The 20,327-nt window shown below is 42.4% G+C and overlaps 1 protein-coding gene across 11 annotated transcripts in view; it reads right to left on the reverse strand.

The window, feature by feature from the left end:
- Window positions 1-20,110, reverse strand: part of TLE4 (TLE family member 4, transcriptional corepressor) — a 144,567-nt gene extending 124,457 nt beyond the window's left edge. For 4 of the 11 annotated variants that reach the window (XM_082470956.1, XM_082470955.1, XM_082470952.1 and 1 more), the window contains exons 1-4: window positions 18,830-19,816; window positions 17,901-17,998; window positions 16,748-16,811; window positions 15,506-15,550 (exon numbers count right to left, since the gene is read on the reverse strand). In XM_082470956.1, coding sequence (XP_082327082.1) covers window positions 15,506-15,550; window positions 16,748-16,811; window positions 17,901-17,998; window positions 18,830-18,874 — 252 coding nt within the window. In that variant the 5' untranslated portion in view covers window positions 18,875-19,816. Of the gene's footprint in view, window positions 1-15,505; window positions 15,551-16,747; window positions 16,812-17,900; window positions 17,999-18,303; window positions 18,805-18,829 lie in introns of those variants that run through there. The other 7 variants (XM_082470958.1, XM_082470957.1, XM_082470954.1 and 4 more) reach the window with 4 other exon arrangements.
- Between the last annotated feature and the right edge of the window lie 217 nt (window positions 20,111-20,327).

Consider the following 20,327-nt stretch of genomic DNA (forward strand, 5'->3'; position numbering starts at 1 on the left):
AGACTGGGGTCTCAGTGAGCAGAGATGGGGAGAAATGAGAAGTGCCCCTCATCTCTGTAGCAATGAAACAACCCCCAAACATCAGCTGGAGCTCAGCCAGGCTACCTAAGCAAGATACCATTAAAATTACTTCCATCTGCTGAACTGTTCCAAAGATGCTTGTCTGGAACTTAAGCAAAGAGAGGTTACGCAGAGATACCACACTACCTATCAATCTTGACATCCTAAGTGGAGGGTCTCATTCAAACAGCACACAGACTCCCATGTACTACAAAAACTACACCATGGAAATAAAAAATAACAGATTTGGTAGAAATTTTGGAGATTCTGGAGAGTCTCTGGCTCCTTGCTACTAAAACATGGTCAGTGGACCAGAAGCATGGGCATCAATGGGGCATGAGAAATGGACAACATCAGGTATCACTCCAGACTTGCAGCAACAATCTGATTTTATCATGATCCCCAGTGATTTGTAGGCACATCAAAGTTTGAGAAGCACTGCTCTGGTTCACTGGTTCTCAACCCAGCTGCACAACAGAATCACCCCTGGAACTTTTAGAAAAATACTGATGCCCAGCCCGGGGCCCAGCATCTTATGAAACATACTGATCCAGTTCTAGTCCCTTGTTTTATGGATATAGATGAGGAATTGACTCAGAAAAGTTAGATGATTTACCAAGATCACAGGAAGTTAGTGGCTGACATAGGAGTAGATCTAAAAAATATCTAGGATTGTGTTGCCCGTAAAAAAAAAGTTGAAGAAACTGTAAAGTTACCAATAAATCAAGCTAATTTTAAAGATCTAAGGTTTCATTTTAGTATATACTTTTTTATACTTTTATACTTTTAAATGAAACCAAAACATACTTACGTTTATTTTATGTATTACCCCTTGAACCCTGACCAGTTTTTTCCGACGCTGGGGGCGGCAGGGGGCATGATTCTCCATCAGCCACAACACCACTGGTGGGGACACAGTGAAGACTCAGCCTCCGGCTTCTGTCTAGGTCATAGCGGCAGGATTGTGGGTGACTCTTTTTCTCTCTTTCTTTCTAAAATCTCTTTAATGTGAATATACTATTTTTTTAGGACAGAAAAAGAAAGAAAAAAGCATTCCAAAACCACCTTTTAAAGATCTCCATTTAACTTAGATCGAAGAGTCCAAAAACAAGGACAATTGCTGTGTTCTGGTAAAAGTGTCCAAAAGTACAGAAGTGATACTTAGCATACCTAAGACAAAAAACTTCTGCCACAACTGCTGACCCTTTTGGTGTTGATGTCATTACATTTAAAATGCCCATAAATTAGCACTAGATACAGGGGGGTGAAGTGGGAGGTGTGGGTGGAGTGAAGGAAATTAAAAGCTGCGGTCAGACTTGAAAAAAATACCCCATAAAGCAACGTATGTTTCTGACAGTTGAAACAGACTGCATGACAGACAGCAAAACCACATTTCCGCATGTTTTTTTTTTTTTTTCTGGAATGGATCTGTGGCTTTATGCCACCAAGCAGTATTTTGGTTTACCAAAATGTACTCTATGGCCTTTTTAATTTCATGTTTACTTAACTTTCCTTACTATCACTGTTGTTCTCACTCAACTACAGCAGCTTAAGACAAGTGTCTTAAAGGAGGAAAAAGTTTAAAACACAGAATATGCCTCACATTAGCAAAAAAAGAAAATTAACCACACACATGTAATTCACATTGACTAAAGCATCCATTGTAATTTTGGTATATAGCTCATACATAATGGACAATGGGAGTAATTATTGAAATATAGTAGTTTCTCAAGACAATTAATTACAGACTCAGCCTCGTGCTTACATAAAATTTCTCAACACAAAAAGGATAAAGAATCACTGACCTATTCACAGTTGTTGGCCAAATGATAGAAAATAAAAAGCAACAGAAGAAGAGAATGACTGGAGCAGAATTTCCATAGCTGATGAATAATTTAAAGGATTCTGTACCTATTTTTAATGTCAAAAAAAACTTTAAAAGGAAAAAAGCCAAAATCAGATAATTTGCAAACTCCCACTATTATATCTATATAAAGGTAATGGCAGTAATCAAGCAAAATGATGAAGAAAATCTCTCTCATACACTGACACAAAGGTCAAACACCTTCCTTAAAATGATAAGTTCCTAAAACCACTGCCCACAGAGGGCTGCCTGGCAAAGTCCACTGTGGTCTGGGTATAGAATTAAGGCACAAATACAAATCTTGCTGAAAAAGAATACCTGAAGTTCTTGGTAAGAAAACAGATTTGGCAGGAGATGAAGGGAAGGTGCTGATATGAAGGCAGGGGAGAAGCAACAAACTCCCTGTCCTTCCCTCTTCTTCCTCGTATCACTCTTCCTCCTCCCTAGGCACCTCATCCCCTAGCATAATCAAGACCAAGTTTCCCCTCCAAGGTCTCTTTTTCTATTAATGGTACCTTGATTCTGAGAGTCTGCAGAGGTCAGTGTTTTAGGCCCTTCTCTGTTCATTTCCACACCCCTCATTCAATGAACCGGGGGTCACTTGGGTTCCTCCTTTCTAGTACATGTCACCTCTTCAACCCAGCCTCTCTCCTTCATGTCCCTCTCCACTCAAATCATTTCAACCAACATTTACTGAACATTTGCTGCCAGGCCCCATGCTACTTGCTGAGAATACAGCAAATAAGCAAAACCGACACAGTCTCTGCCCTACGCTTTCCCTCAATAGCCCATGTAATAGAACCAGCATTTAAGGCCTTCCATAATGCTTCCCAAACCCACCTCCTCAACCATTCTCTCCTCTATCAAGCAACCAAGCTGGAAACGGTAACCACCACCTGAACGTGGACAACACTTTCCTGTCTCTGTGCCTTCCACCTGGAATCCTCCCCTTTCCCTTCTTCCTGCCGAAGAGACCTCCTCCTCTGAGGCCCCGCTAAAATGTCCCTACATCCTCTATAACAGGACTCTTAATCACTTCCAAGCCAGAAACACCTCCTCCTCTTCTGCCTATGTCACAAGTGTGCCATCACCACACACTGCCATGCACTGTTCACACTGGTCCAAATGCCATTAAAAGCTTAGAATCCATGGAGGCAAGAGTTCTACCTCCCTTAACTCCCTAACCCTCAAAGCACCCTGCACAAAGTCTGAGGTCAATTAGCATTTGCTGAATGAACGATTATAAGCCACCATAGCCTTTGCCCTCCATCTCAGGTATCCAACACTACCAACTCCTGATCATGCAACTCTCCCAGTGAAGAAAGAATAAACAACCTCATGAGGATTCAGTTCTTTTTCAGGTTTAAGTCTTTAGGTTATAATCTTAATCTCTGTAGGTCTAGTTCTAAATATCTCAATTTGAGAAGCTAAAAATTTCGATTTAGAAAGTTTATTTTTTGCACGAGATTCAAACAAACAAGCAAAAATGACAAATGCATGCCCCCAAACTGTAATATCAAATACCAAAGAAAAAGTGGAATTTATAAATCTTGGGAAGTTGGCATGAATCCCATCTCACAATACAAATCCAACAAAGATCTTACCAAATTTTTTTCTATATACATCCTAAACTGATGCAAAATATCCTAAATTCTTGCTTAGATTTTAAGAAAATCCTATTGGCTATGCTTAGATCTGGTTAAAGTATGTCCTAACAATGGGTCTCCTTCCTAAGGTCAGCCATATCAAGCATTTGAAAGTGAGCTGCCGTTTAAAAAGGTTGTTGTACATAAATGTACTATGTCTGATCCAGTCTCCCAAATCTGAAACCTCAAAAATGTAAACAATTTTTAAAAAAAAATTTGAAGGCTTACAAGGAAGTAGAGCTGTCATCTCCACATTCCTGGAACGTACATAAAGGAGAAAGTTTAAGGACACTCTGGAATAGTGCAGGACACAATTTTTCCATTAAAAAGCCCAAACATGCACTCTGTCTTCCCCAACTGGGCCAAAAATTGCTTAAGCAAGTAACTGTGGAAATGCCACCACGTTTTTTATTGGCCACTTTAGGTGAACTATAATATTTTTTGAGGTTAACCAAGGTAGACATACTTAGAGGTAATAAGCCAAACTCTCAAACAGTTCTACATCCTCCCCAAAATCAAAAGCCTTTAGAACAGTCACCCACATTCATAGCATGACACAATGGAATATACAAAGGGAAAAATTAATCCCAAATAAAACATGTTCACTGAACAGTGCCCAAATATTCAAAAATAGAATAAACCCATGTGAGTAGGCTCACAGGCTACTTAGAAAACTCAAGACTCCATTTTGTTTATCACAATGTGGTCAGGACTAGACAAACACAAGCACAATGCACTTTGACCTAATCAAGAAGCTAAGTGAAACAGCAGAAGGACTATTTGGTAGTAAGATCTGCCCTGATTTTTCAGCTGGGGTAGATCAGGCCAAGGTGTTATGCTGAATTCTCAGGTGGCCCAAGATATTATCCTATCTTGGTAATAACCAAACAGGTATCCCAGAGAATGGCTGAAATACTGGGACTGTTCAGCATGGACAAAGGAAGGCTAATGAAGGACAATACTTTTGAAAAACTGTTACCTAGAAAGGAACTAAGAAGTAAGACTGGGACTTCCCCAGCGGTCCAGTGGTTAAGACTTTGCCTCGCCCTTCCAATGCAGGGGATGCGGGTTCAATCCCTGGTCAGGGAGCTAAGATCCCACATGCCTCACCGCCAAAAAACCAAGACATAGAACAGAAGCAGTATTGTAACAAATTCAATAAAATCTTTAAAAATGGTCCACATCAAAAAAACTTAAAAAAAAAAAAAAAAGAATTAAGACTAATTCTGGGACCCTCAATGGGTAGCCAAGACAAATGGGCCTCACTTAAAACAAGAAATTTCCAATGAAAAAGATGATTACAGAAGATCATGTAAGATCATGTAAATAAGAACCCACCACCAACAACCCTACTTTGCTAATCATCATAAGAACAGCATAAGAAAACGTGAAAATACAAGTATGGTTTGACAAGTTCTCTCAAAATTATGTAATTAACTAGAAGCCAAACAAGGCTGATGCTTGGCCTCTACCCATTAGATGCCAGTAGCACCTCTGAGTTGTGACAACCAGAGATATCTGCAGATACTGTCAAATGTCCTTGGGAGAAAGGAACTGCCCTGTTTGACACCACTGCTCTAGAGAAATAGTTCCCAAACTCCTCCATTTGGGTCCAGGTTTCCTCACTGGATCAATGAGTGCTATGAACTCTTCTCCCACAGAATAAAGCATACAATTTTGGATATAAGTTCAAGGACTTTGTGGATACTTTAAAACCCAGCCAAGGACCCCCCCATCTGGACTTCCATTCATCTGGAGATGAATCCAATCCTAAATTTTAAAACTGCCCAACTGCCAGCTCAAGGGCCTGTAGCAGAACTGCAATGAGAACTCCTAACCTCGGATTGCCTATCGAGGCCATCGTTACTCTTCCTAAGAGTCCTGCCTAAGAGCTCAGAAACAAAGCTTATTTATATACTGGTGGTTGACACTCTACTACAGGAAATGCAGTGCAATGAAAAATTAAAGCATCCCTTCAGTTGCTCCAGCGTCTCCTCTGTTTAGTTCCAAAGATTGTTTCAGATGCCAGAAATACAGGAGTAACACAACACATTCTTCTCTTTTGGAGCTTATACCTTAGTGATGGATCTCTACTATGATCTCTACTATGATCACTACTGATCTCTACTATGTCCTTGATTCATCAAAGGTCAAGATTATACATTTCCCCCTTCTTTTATTTAATTACAGTTAACTTATTATAAACCAAGTTGAAAAGTCCAAACCTTCTCTAAGTAAAGGGCAATGTGAGAAACCCAAGGACTTAAGATCTCAAGTTCATTGTAAGCCAGTTTACAGGCCTGCAGTGTCATCAGGGTAAACCTTAGCTAAAGAAACTGACATCGGCACTGGATTCTGGAAGGGTAACTAATCCCAGGAGCTAATTACACAACAGGTAATAAACTACTACATATACACCCCCCCCCCCTTAACACTTTGGGAGAAAATTACTGGATCACATTATAATTCATGTTATTTCAGAAGTTGTATGATTAAATTTTTTAACACTATATATGCCAAATGAAAAACATAAAAATTAATCACTTTAAAGCAGCACTGGAATTCTATTATATACATATAAAATACATATAATTTTTGGGAATTCCCTGGTGGTCCAGTGGTTAGGACTCATCGCTGTCACTGCCGGGGCCAGGTTCTATCCCTAGTCAGGGAACTAAGATCCCGACAACCACGGCGTGAACAACAAAAAAAAAAAAACTCTGAAAACAGGTGTTAAAAGGGACTTTCTGAGACTAAAAAGAAGTCTCACTTCTGTTCATTGGGTCATAGAAAATAACCAAAACCAAATGGTCATTTTAGACCAAAGGAACTAAAAGAGATCTCAGTGTTCACTTACACTCCAATTTTAAGCTGAGAAAAGTACAGTCTTGAGAAGTTAAGGTACTCAGCAATAACACACAACTGGTTACCGGCAAGGTCAGAACTAGAATCTGAATCTCCTGACTCAGTCAAGTACTTTGGGGGAAGTAGTAGAGTATTCCAAACACAGCATCTGAAATGTCTGGAGAATTGACAGAAGTATCTATCATACCAGTGATCTGAAATTGAGCGAAACCCAGGATCTATTTTACTGGTTGGCTGATCTCGAGAACTTACTTAATTTCTATGTGTCTCAGCCTCCTCATATACAAAATGGAAATAATAATACACAGTAATAACCTCATAAGGTTATTGTGAGAATAAGTAAAATATTATCTGCACAGCAAGCTCTCTAAAATCACTTACTGTTATGATTACTACTCTTGTAACGACACGGTACCATCTCCACCAATAAAAAACTAAGATATATTCAAAGTTCCTTGTCCCTTGAAAAGAACCAGAAGCCTGCATTTTTACTGATTTGGAAAGAAGTTAGCTAAACACACCACAGTATGGCTAAGATCAATATCTCCCCACACTCACTCAAACCACATGTACACAGACCTATTAATAGTAAAAGAATTCTTCAGATACACAGCGACTAGTGATAGAGTGATATCCAAACTGAATTTTAAATTCAGTTAGGAAAGATTCATGTTTTCATCTTTAAGAAGGCAAATTCCACATGCTAAAACACATATATTCTACTTTAACTAGCCTAACTCACTCCTGAAAAGCAAACTGAGCTCAGTTGCTTTTACTTTGTCTTTCCACTTGTCATTTTTCCACAAATTTAACAAGTAGGCACCACAGGCCTAACGAGGCTTGGAAGCTCAGCGTTTGTTATCCTACAACCACAATATGCCCTTAAAAATATTAAATCGCGCATATTCTTGGCTAGCTCGATCTGAATGCAGGGATTCCCTCACTCACCAAATATTTCATGACCACCTACTGTGTGACAGGCAGTTCTCAGCACTGGGGACACAGCAGAGAACAATAAACACCCCTGTTCCCACAGAGCCTTACCTTCTAGTGGGAGAGAGGAGACTGGCAAGAAACAAGTTCACGTCTAGTGTTTGCACAGTATACTTTAGGAATGCAGAAACAGCCAGTTTCATTAAGCGCTCTGCTCCAAGTGGATCCAGGCTCTGTATTTTAATTTGTGATCCCAAGCCTCCCTTTCGGCGGGGCCTGGACTCTGGAAGGATAGCAGGGAGGAGAGGGAGGCTCTGTGCTCGCACACAAACACACAGATCAGGTCTCTAGCTAGAGTGACACTCTAACACTTCTTGGACGGCCGGGAGCGTCCCCATTGTCTCGTGTTGCATGCAGCCGAGGACATCCCAGAAACAGGCGCACTATTTGCTGATTGGAAACAGCGCGGTCAGTGAAGGGAGCCCTGGAAGTGAAGTCAAGAAACCTACTGTTTCCTTTTCTGCCAACAACTCTCGCTGTGCCACCTCGGGTGTCCGCTGACCCGCGTGAACCCTGGTCTCCCCACCCGCAGGCTGATCCTCCTGTACCGTGACACTGGGCTAGTCTCTTAAGCCCTTAAGCCTCGGTGTCATCTGTTCAAGGAGGGCAGTGGAATGACACTGCTTGGCAAACTGTCGGGCACTCCACTGACAGAAGCTATTTAAATAAATACACGGATCCAAGCTTGCTACTTGCTCTACAGGAACATCAGGAAGATTAAGGAGAACATATAAAACGCCTTAAGCTCTCTGTAAAGAAAGGGTGTTACAGGGTACTAGTGCTCATAATTTCTACAATTCTTTCCAGTTATACTTCCTTGCATTCTCAAATTCTTTAACCAAAATAACCCACAGACCTTCAGAAGCAGAATACATATGTAGAAAATAAGAACAGAATCCTAATTAGAATAATAACAATTAAGTGAAATAAGCTTGCTAGGAAACCAGAAAGTCAATATCCATTTTCCTTGCCTCAGCCTCTCATGCCTAAGCTGCCGGGGCTGAGACGCAGCGGGCTGGCCAGGTTTTATGTGGAGCCCAGTAGAGCAGCCAGCTTTCTGTCCATCCATCACAGAAACTCCCTCCACAATACAACCGTGAAGTATTTGTGGGTAAAATCCTCAAAAATGATGACAAAGTGACCCATGCACCAGACAGCAGAGGACCTGAGAGGTGTCTGTGGGTATTTTTCTTCCGCTTCTTTGACAAACCAGCTAAGAAAACCCACACCTTCCCTTTGTCCCCCTGGACAGAGTACTGTCACACACGGCAGCTCTCTGAGGAAAGGTGGGCTCAGTGGTAGAGAAACAGCAAAAGCTTGGCATAAATGCTGGGTCAAGGCCAACGAAAACAGAGAGGGCATACAGATTTGCGTTGATGAATGCCAGCTAAATCCCTCTTTACAGATAGAAAGCAGCTACCACTGACAGCTGTTGCTAAGGCAGAGTCACAACGACTCTAATTTTCGCTTCTGACCAGAAGTTCTCAGGCCCGACCCCCTTAGAGTGAGTAATTTGGTGAGCTCTGTTTGCAGTGAACTTCCTCTGAACAAGTCAAGTCCTAAGTCTCGCAACCCATCATTATCAGTATAAATTACTCAGTTGCCCACACCTACACGTGCTGCCTCCAGCTTTTCTCCCACAGCCCAGCTCACAAAACTGATCGTAACTTAGCCACAGGACCACTGGATCCGCCACCGCAGCTAAAGAGCTAGAGTTTTTTAAGAGGAGGTATGGGGAGGGATCAAGGGAAAATACCTTCTAAAAATCACATCCTTTTCACCGGCTCTGCAGCCATCAAATATATTACTGTCCTGGAGTGTTAAGCCTGTCTATCCAGTCATGTCAAATAAAAATGTTCTCACTAAAAACAAACACAAATTACTTCTCAGTACACATTTGAAACATTTAATTCCCAATTGACTTTATCTATTCTATAGTACAAAAAGAAAAAGTAAAAAAAAAAAAAAAGAAGTAAAATTCTAGGAAAGACAAAACGAAGAATGTGAGAACAATGGGCCAGTGCCTGCACCATCTCGGCTTCACCGAGGCTGGAACTGCACCTAAAAAGATGCATCTTATCCCTCGGTCCACTAGTCTAACCTGGCTCAAAATGATATTATTCAGGATACAAAGAATTTTGCCCAGCAAATAAAATAAGCTAAACAAAAATAAGCAATATCCAGTAGGGATTAAGGGGCAGTGAGAAAGGAAATATCCCTTTGTTTGAATGCTGCAAAGAAAGTCTTTTAACAGTATAAGCAAAACATTTGCCTTCATTTAAAAGTTTGAGTTGTGTGCAATTTCCTGCATCTAAGAACCTCTTTCTGAACTACAAAGAGGCCACAAAACATCACATTTTCCCCTCCCAGCTTCCCCCTTCAAAAACCCACAAGACGGTGATTAACAAACAGCCCCGTTGTCCTCAGGCAGTTTTAAAAGCCACAAGGAAAAGATAAAAGTTAAATGGAAAAGCAAGTTTGTAAACAAATGAGAAATAGGTTACCCAGGGAGGAAGTAAACTCATCTTGATAAACAAGCAGCTCTCCTCACCCCGTTTGTGGGAGACTCCAAGAGAAAGCGACCCTCGCCCTCTCACCCACTGAAAGCAGTATGGACGGAGAGAGAGTCCAGGCCAAGCCTTCTGGCCCTGACTCTAGGCAGAGCTGCAGGGGTCTGGGTATAAGCCTGAAGTTCAGTGGTTCAAGGACAAACCGAAGCACTAGCCCAGCCTCCCAGGGGCTCTCCACTCCAGAAATGAGCTGGCGCCTGAATCTCCAACCCAGGGCAGACCCATCTCCCAGCAAACACCCTCCCAGGCAAATTCATCTGAAGTCCTGAATCCACTACCTAATAACTGTATCACCTTGCGCAGATCTGATTCTGTTTAATCATCCTTTGATGGGATATAATCCCTTTCTTAGGATCTTTGTGAGAAGTACAGAATTTTGGCAATGGGCCCAGATCAGTGGTAAGCACAACCCAGATATGTAATAAACATTTACGTCCACTGAGAGGAAATTCCAATTCCACTCAACAAACACTGCTTCAGGTGAAAAATCTTCAGGTATTCTATAAAACCTCAGAAAGAAAATTAAGAACCCAACATGGAAGAAGAGAAAAAGGGGAAACCCTGTGATCCAGAAAATGATCCTAATTATGCACATGCCCTGACAGGTTAAATTTCCTCCTCCAGATCTACTTCTCTTGAAGGTCCTGTGACATGTAAAATGACAGCTCCATGGGTCCCGCCCAAGCCACTGCCCCTTGGTATCAACTGTCCTAATGCTAGAACCTCTGTTTTGGAAAAAAATTAATTAAAATCTACATATATCTAGACTTAAAAAATAGGACTTAAGTTGGCCCTCATCCCAAAATGTTCAAATCAGAGAGGCAGGGGAAAATTTACCACCAATAACCTCCATTTGGTTAATTACAGACTACTACTGAAGGATAAGTAATCTTAAATTAGAAAAGGTGGCTTTAAACCTTAATGAAAAACAAATAAAAACACAACCCCCTCCCCACGCTCTAACTGTATCTGGAGTTTTTTGCACAATCATCAAGATTTCACTTGTAATCTCTCTTTGAGAATTTCCAGTCCAGCAGTGTCCACCACTGTTCAGCCCCTCTAGATTATTATTTCCTAATTTTATACAGCAAAAGAAAGTTCTGTCAGCAGAATTTTCACTGCTTTATTAGTTACTTTCAGCTAGAACTTCCCACCTTGGATAATTCACTTTCATTATCACACAAGAGTTCAATCACATCCATTCCTGAAAAAATAGTCACTGCCTAAGAATACCACAGTCACCTTTTTGCCTATATTCTCAAACACCTACTCCTACATCTACTCCTCCATATCCAAGCATACACAATCTAAGACAAGAGATGTGTAAGAAATTAGTAATGCTCCAAAAAAAAGTTTTCTTATGGGAAATCTGGTCTAAACACAACTCTAAACAAATTGACTTCCACTGCAAGCACTGTCCCCAAATAAATTTACTGCACCCTAGAATCAAGTACACTCAAGGCTGGAATGCCAGGCCAGTCGTATATTACTTCAACCTCAATAAATCTTTTTACTCTCCAAATCCTCGGCTGCTTTCTAAAATAGTTCACGAAAAAGCACCAACCTAATTAACAACAGCTTCCTCTGCAACTGTGGCCTTGATTTCACTTATTTACACATTAACTGGAGCCTCCTTTTGGCCAATCCAGTCTATTCTCTGTACCATGCCGAGCCTTTTATCTGCCCTGGACAGCATTTTCTCCAGCAGATGAAGTAGATGCCGATTGATTTGCTGTCGAGCATGGTAAATTAATAGCAACAAATTGCTGAGGGCCCCTCTCGCTGCTCCACCATGCTTCGGCAGTTTTGCTTTATTTGCTCCATGATGGGCAGCAGTCGGCCTCCTCAAGTCAATTTCTTCTTAACAACCTGCAATACTTTTCAATGGTGAAAATAGAGCTGTTCCTTGTAAGTCAGAAATCAATATCCTATTGCCCTTAGAAAATGCTAAACAAGCAGTATTGGCAATCCACTTGGTACTAGAGGGTATCAGATATAATGCAAATCCATACTGCTTCCCTCCTTGTAGTTATTACAGTTTGCTAAAAGGTTCCTAATGTCATTTATCATCATTTACCATCGACCAGAGAGGCTATGATTATGATATCCTGTCAGTTGGCAAGGCCCTTTCATTTCTATTCAATTAATATTTTAGCAGCACTCAAACGGTTGTGGCCCAAGTCTCATAATACAATTTACATGGCTTGTAGTGAAACAGGAGTTCTCTTGCTCTGATTTGAAAAAAAAAAAATAATTGTATATATACACTTATAGGTCGAATTTACATACCCATTGTTCCTAATCTACATCCAATATTCACTTTTTAAAGTGGTAACTGCCGCTGCCAGATTAAATCAAATTAAATCAGGGCAGTCTTCTTTAATTACAGCATTATGAGTGAAGGATGGGAACAAGCAGCACTTAGCAATGTTATCAACTGCATGCATCACCCTGTTCTGCCCACGGTCACTGACCCATTTAGAAGCCACACTGTATTTATAAAGAACAATCAGCAGAGGGGAAAAAAAAAAAAAAGTAACAACTAAACCACGGGCCACCTATCCCATCCAAAACAAAAAACAAAAAAACCCAACTTAGGGATATCCTCAAGGAATAAAGGCCAATGTTCTTTCATTTTAAAAAATTCCATTATGAAGATATCACAATGAAACACGTGCCATTTCTAACCATGTCCCATTTGTCATCTTCACTTTCATGCTAGAACTTAAGACAGTGGCAAAGCATTAATTCACTTTATAGCCTAGAACACTCCACTTTAACCTTTCTGGGTTTTTTCCCAGCTTTATCTGCTCAGCTCTATCGATCCTACTAAAGATTACCAGAAATTATATTCATATTTTATGCTCTAATTCCGTGTCATGTCACTGAGTTCCCCTTTAAAAAAAAAAATCAACTAATTCTACCAGACTAATGCTATTTACTCAGTTACCAAAATTTAAATTAATTATGTTCTCAAACATAATTGTTAAAAATTGGCAACATTATGCAGGCTTAATTAAGATTAAATCCAATTTACTGAATGTACTTTAATTGGTACTAATTACATTAGCTTTCATTTCAGAATGACAAATTCCCCATAGGTTTCACTTTATAGTCCTCTAACAGAACCAGCCCAGGGTGACTGACGAGTATCATACAGAAAGGGGAGGGACCATAATACTAGACCCCCCCCCAGCCTGCTTGTCACTGCTGTGTGCTTCTGTCCTTTTATCAATTTGCTAAGTCACAGAGTCATGACTCCATCACAGCCATCATTTTCTGTTCCAATGAAAAATTTCTCTAAAAATAAAGACTCTGTGGCTGGCAGCAGCCAAGAACAGAAGCATTAACCAAAAAATATACAAAGGTTTCAAATATCAGGGCCACCAATTACTAGGGTACTTCCAAGGACTCCGGGGACTCCTACTCTTGAACCCTTCAGAGACACAAATCTAATAAGTGAATAAGCCTAACCCGATCTTGAGAACTAGGCCCAATTATGCCGCAGGGCAACTTCTCTGCATTATTGCTGCTTTCCATTATGAGGGTATCCAGCAAGTGCATCTGGAAGAGAGGCCAAGAGGAACCAAGGCTGTCTGCCTAGGAAAACAAATAAAGACAGATATGCCTCTGTGCTTAAGGGGGGAAAGAAAGAAAATATAATAAGTAGGTGGTTTGCAGGGCTGTCTGTATTTCATAATGTGATAAACTGCCCTCAGGATTCTTGATATGATTGAATTTAAAAGCAAGAGAAAAAAAGGGAAAATGTACTCCATTCTCAATTTCAAATGGATGGCATTTGAGGCCAGCTGGACAAGAAGATGACAGAATTACATAAGTATAAAATGTGTAAAATTAAGGTATCTCACATACCGCCCCCTGCCCCCTAAAAGAAATACATACAAGCTCTGTGTCTCTGAGAACTGTAAACAGTATAAAGAGATCTGGAAACTAAGTGGTTATGGTAAATAATAAGATACAGGAGAAGAAATAAAGGGACATTAATCATCTGGTCCAATCTTTAAAAAGACACTAATTAGTACTGGGTGGTAGATGAAGACAAAAAAAAAAAAGACATGTAACAAGATCCAGACCTAAAATGACATGTATTGAGGATAATTAACAAACAATATCGCTCATGTAATTTATTCCTATAAGGTAGAGCTAAGGGGAGCCCATCCATAAGTTTGATGGATTTTGTTTAAGCAGGAGGTATTTACATTACTTATCTAAACAGAAATGGCAAGGATGCCAAAATAAGAATTTTAACACACGGCAAATGATACTATAATGTTAATACTGACATAACCAAATAGTACATGAAGTAAAAAAAAGTGTCTGAAATGAAGTCTTCAGTGTGACGACTCTTTTTTTTTTTCCCAACTTTTTGTTTTCAAATACTATCTGATAGCTTTTACTGTCTAATTGTCATCTTTTAAAGATCTGAGTATGTTTCACGTATGTGATAATTAACCATATCCAAAAAGGAATCCATAAGTAGTAAGAGCCTAATAATATGTGATCATTTCATATTTTTTAAACTTAGAAGGTAATGACATCCACCATGAGTATAAATAAGAGATGAAAAGCACTAAGCTTTCCCTCATCTTTTCCCAGCAGGTAAACACATAAACACAACTATTCTGAAATGGTTGATAAGACAGATCTAAAGCACTTTCACTAGATGACTGAAAATAAATGCCTCCTAGAAGATTATTGCCAAACAATATTTATACATATATGCTATTTTTCTTTCTAGGAAACTTAAACCAAACCATTTTATTCAGTCTCCTGCAAAAAAAAAGTCTGGTTCAGTCATACCTCTCAACGCTTTCTGACTAATCATTATCTTTTTTCTTTCTTTCTTTTTTTTTCCTTTGGGCTGAACTAACTGCTAGACTTCAAGACCCAAGACCCAGTGTTGAACCTTATCACATCCTCCTATCAGGCTCATGTACTCTGTACAAATTCTGGAAAGAACAGTTACAGTTCCTGGTAAAACCCAAGTAAGTAGCCTCAGGGGACCAGTACAAGGAATTTACATCAATTTCTTTTGTAGCTCCACAGATTTCATTTTGATCCTCCCAGCTCACCCTCTATCCATTCTTTCACACCAATCCAAGGAAAGCTCCACACAATTTACAATTTTACTTCTTAATATTTTCCAAAAAAAGCTTTCATAAGACAAGTTTGCAATGCCCAAATTAATTCTTTCAAAAGAAAAAAACATATTTTAAAACTTTAGCATCCTGCTTTTGAAAGTGTACAAAGTTTAATATGCATTCAGACACTTTATATCACATTCTTAAATGATTAAAATGCGGATGATACGCAAAAAAGATGGGGAACCACACCTGAAAAAATAGCATTCTCTCCAGTACACGGTCTTGTAAAATACAGGTGGCCACAAAAAATGTGCAGAATAAAACTGCAAAACATACAATTTCCTTTCTAAAGTGCACAGTATTACTGTCATTTAAAATGCTTATAAAGAAATGATAGCTTACCTGCTTGTGCATTTCTATATTCAACCCATAGGACATCTCATAATACTGTCAAAGAAGGAAAAGCAATTAATCTCATGCCTTTCATCAAACAATCTCCCTAGTTTGTTCAAAAAGTCCCCAAGCAAACATTAAAGCCTCACCTAAACCAAAATATCCATCCTATTAATGCTGCTACATCAGGAAGAACACTCTACCGCTATCTTTAGCCTAATAAACTAGAAGCCACCTTAACACACAGAATCTAAGACAATAACTCACAAAACTAAGAAAATCAAGTTCAAACATAGCACTCTTAACATCTCCAGTGGTCTTTATACATCACAAGCAGATGACTCACAAAGGTCTGATGAAAATTTGGTACCCTATGGACTCCAATTCCTAGGCACAGCGGGCAAATAAATAACAAAAACAATGTGTCTCATACAAATGCCGATGCTTTGACAAGAACTGTTCAAAAAGGTGATGCTACTTCAGACTTCCGTTTCTCATTTTTAGCATACTGTTCATGTTCATGCATTCAAAGGAAAAAGGCTTGATAGGAAATGAATGAGTTACTCTGGAGCCTTTATGAACAAACATAAGAATACACTTGGTAATACTTCTGAAAAAGCAGATCTGAATGTTTTAAACATATAGTATAACTGGCATTACAGAAATTCTGGCAGAACAAATTGGTTATATAGGAGACTACAACACTCCTCAAACCAACGTAACACTATAGAAATTGAAAACACACAAATACACACACTAGGAACATACAGAGCGGCAGGAGGAGGAGGGAGGGAAAATTTGAAAAGATGTCTGGTGTCTTTCCTTACCCATCATTCTTTAAAAGAAATAAAATGCATTAAAATTTTAACAGTTTACTGAAAAATTATCTGGTTAAAATTGTTTGGAGCGAGAGCAATAAAACAACAAAGAAAACCACTAACACAAAAACATTCTGCCTGTGACTAAACAAAATGTAAATCAGGTGGTTGTTTTTTCAATCTGTAAAAACAAAGCACAGAAAATTATACCCCACGCAGCTAAAGTTTTTGAAAATTCAAATCAAAGCTGGTTGTCAGAGGCAAGTTAACACATCCTGGAATTACAGGTTGCTAATGGTCACATTCCCACAACTTTAACTGCGCTAGCACTGTGACTGCGCTCTATCCTGCAGCCTGTAGCAATCTGGACATATTCTTGCTTTTGGTAGCCCAAACTAATAGGCACTTTGAATCTGTGATACAGTTTTCTTACCATCACATAATGCCGCTGCATCTCTGTCTTCTCACTGGCAAGTTTCTCACATTCCAGCTTCAGGCTGTTCAAGAAATAAGGAAATCTAAGTACAACGCAGACCTTGACTTAACATCTTTCGAAGACACACTCCCTCCTCTAAATCATCACCTACAAAATGCCAAATCAACTATCTTAAATACCACCCTCATTACTGAAAAACAGGCAGGAGAGAAAAGGGTGAGTGGAACCAGCCTGGGCTTGCCCTTTCAACAAGGATCAAATGTGGGGTTTTTGTTTGTTTTAAGAAAAAACCATCTAGCCAATTTAACTCCATAATCTCATCCAGAAATGAATATTCACTAAATTCACTTAAGAACGCGGAAATAAACATCAATAATGTCTACATCTCCAAACACTAATAAGTCCCCCAAAATGTCAAAGAAGTTTTTTTCTTTAATGTTCCACGAAGAGATTAATAAAAATATGAATCAAGCATGTCTTATGAACGATGTCTTATTTTTTTCCCTCCAAAACACAGAGACAAGTTGAATACCACCACCCAGGGGCAAGGCGTAGATGGGGTTCAGTGCCTTGTTTTGGTTCCGGCATTTATGAAGTAAGAATTACACATCATTGAAAATCCAGCGAAAGAAAAATATTTCAAAGGCACTCTAAGGTCTAATGATTGTCTCTTAAGACGAAAATATCTTTTCAGCATAAAAGTAATGAAATCGCCCACTTGGCGACTTCCCACGGCTCTGGGCTCTTGGTATTTCAGCGGAAGGGCAGAAAGAAGAAAGAAGGAATCAAGCCCGTTGTAATAAAGAACCAAGGAAGTCAAAAGGCCCCAGAACCTTCCCAACCTTCCATTCTCCTGGCCCCAATAAATCAATATCGAAAGTTTGGCCTCAGCGTTTTCCAAGTCTCCCCAGTTTCGATTGCTCGGCCTTTTTTTTTTTTAATTTACAGGAAAAGGAGGAAACGCTTAATTTCTTTACACCTGCCTGAGGAAAAGAGGCCTTGACTTGCCCTTTCTGCCCACAAGGAAAAACGATAATACCTTTGTGGTGGCCAAAACAAAAAAAAAAAAAAGGAGGGGGGCTGTGTGTGTATGTGGGGGGAAGACAAGAACTAAGCAAATAGGAGGATCAGCTAAAGTCAATATCGTTACCTGTGGTATTGAGCCTGTAAAAACTGAAACTCTTCCTTAATCCGATCACAGGACTCGGAAATTGTAAATTTAAAGGGTTGAGCAGGCTGATGCGGTGCCTAAAGAACAACAATAAAATATTTGATTAGCCCACAGCACAGGCGAGGCGGAGAGATGGAGAGAAAACCACGCGGCGCTGGGGGAGGAGGAGGGGGGTCATGGCGCAGGCAGGCAAAGAGCGATTAAAACTCTCCTCCCGCCCCCTCCCCCGGCCGCACAGCCCGGCGGAAGCCGCTTGCGGGCTAGCCCCGGGCCCCCGCGTCCCCGTGCCCGCCCCGGACCCCACAAGTTCGAGACCCCGCTCCCCTCCCACGTCAACGGCGGGCGCCCAGGAGCCGGCGCGCCTCGCCCACTGTCTCCCCACCCGGAATCGAAACTGGCCCGTCGGGGGGACGCGCGCCATGGCGTCGGGCCGCGGACAGGTCGGGAGAGGGGGCACGGTTGGCCGGCTGGCTCGCTGATCCCCGGGGCCCGCGGCGCGAGGGGCCGGCGTCCCGCACTCCCGAGCCGCCGCCGGACCCGCCGCGCCGCCGCCGAGGGCGCCCTCCCCGCCCCGGCACGGAGTCGCGCCTCCTCCATCGCTCGCCACCCCTCCTCCAGGAGTCGCGGCGCGGGGACGGCGAACGGCTCCGCGCGGCTTCCAGGGGCTTCAAAGACAACAATAAGAAAATGGCTACAACTCAATTGCTTCTCCGCACCCCCTCTCCGAAAGTGCCCCAGTGCCCGGGAGGAGTGGAGGCGGAGGAGTGGCGGGTGACTCCCCGAGCGGGGCGCGGGGTTCGGGCCGACCTCCACGCCCCTCCGGCCAAAGACACAACTCGGCGCGCAGAAGGCGACGCGGAGAATCCCCCGGCGCCGGGCGAGCCAGCGCCCCCGTCGCCCGCACTCACCGGGTGTCTGGTCTGCGGGTACATCTTGCTCAGGTCGCGAATCATCCAAACCGATTTAGTTGGCTGCGCTGGGCAGAGGCGCGCGGCTCATTGGCTTTAATGGCCCCGAGAAGGAGGAGGCGGAGGCGGAGGCGGCGGTGGCGGAGGCGGCCGGCCGGGTCCGAGGGGCGGCTCGAGCGGTCCCGGCCCCCGCCGGGTCTCGCGTGACGCGGGCGGCAGAAACGCGCGGCGGCGGCGGCTGGGTGCGGGAAGCCGGGCCGCTCCGCATTCCCCGCGGGCGTCACTGGCCCGCCGCGGGCATTGTCCGGCGCGCGTCTCCCGCGGCAACGCTCCGACGTTCGCTCCGCCGAGGCGTGCCCGCCGAGCCCGGCGCCGCGGTCGCGCCGCTCACCCGGGCGGGGAAAGTGCGAGCTCCGCGCCCCAGCGCCCGCCGGCAGCGCCACCCGCTCGCTCGCTGGCTCGCTGGCTCGCTCGGCGTCCCACTCCAAACTTTTTTTATTTGCCTTTTAATTGGTTGTTATTCCTCCAAATGAATGATCTCTCTCTTCTTTCCTAAAAGCAAACACAAACTCCTTTGGTTCGGAAGAGGTCTCGGCGGTGCTTTTTGGTTTCTCTGGAGATTTTTTTTCACCTCAGCAACGATCTTTAAAAAGGCACCTTTTAGCTTCTTTTACCACATCTCATTTCCTTATTTTTCTTCCTTCCTGTTTTCTCGTCTTTTTTTTTAACCCCAAATTGAAGGGGATTATAAAAATAAAAGAGAGTGGAACGCTTGCGGCTTTTTTTTTTTTTTTAATTCTCTCTCCTTTCAAACTCTGCGAACAGCACCTCAAAATAATATACAAGTGTGTGAGAGAGGGGAAAGAAAGCAGCCAACAGCTCAAACACCCGCTCAGAACAGCTCTAACAACACGCTCTGTGTAGGTGACTTCTTTGACCAAATTTAGCAGCGGCTAATCATTAACATTCTGATACATATTCACAACCGTCCGTGGAGGGACCGCGGAGCATCCCGGGAGATGTAGTCCACCCCCGGCGACCGCGGCTGAGGATTCGGCCAGATTGACTACAATCACCGGCCGGCCACGCGACCGCTCTGGGGCGATCTTCAAGCGCCCCGCCCACCCCCGGCGCAGTAGGCGTCTCCAGCAACCAATCAGAGATGGCTGAACATTAATCGCCGTTCTGTGTTACTGCCCATCATTTCATTGCTGACAAATGGCGAGCTAGCGGGGAGGAGCCAGCCGGGCTGGAACCCACGTGGGGGCCGGGCGTCGTCGGTGGCTCGGACCAATGAATGGAACAGGATGGGGTTAGCGGAGGCGGGGCGGAGATGGCCCGCCCAAGGCGGAGCTTCGCCTTGGCTGAAGTTCCTTAGCGCGAGCGTTCGAACCTGGGAAACATTTGTTCGGCTGTCAATCAAAGTAACGTGGGCATGGGAGCAGCGGTGACTGCTGCTGCTGTTGCTGCTGCCCTGGCTGCATCTTCAGAACTGGGT

Source organism: Balaenoptera physalus, assembly GCF_965194825.1.
Source record: "Balaenoptera physalus genome assembly, chromosome: 7".
NCBI lineage: Eukaryota > Metazoa > Chordata > Mammalia > Artiodactyla > Balaenopteridae > Balaenoptera > Balaenoptera physalus.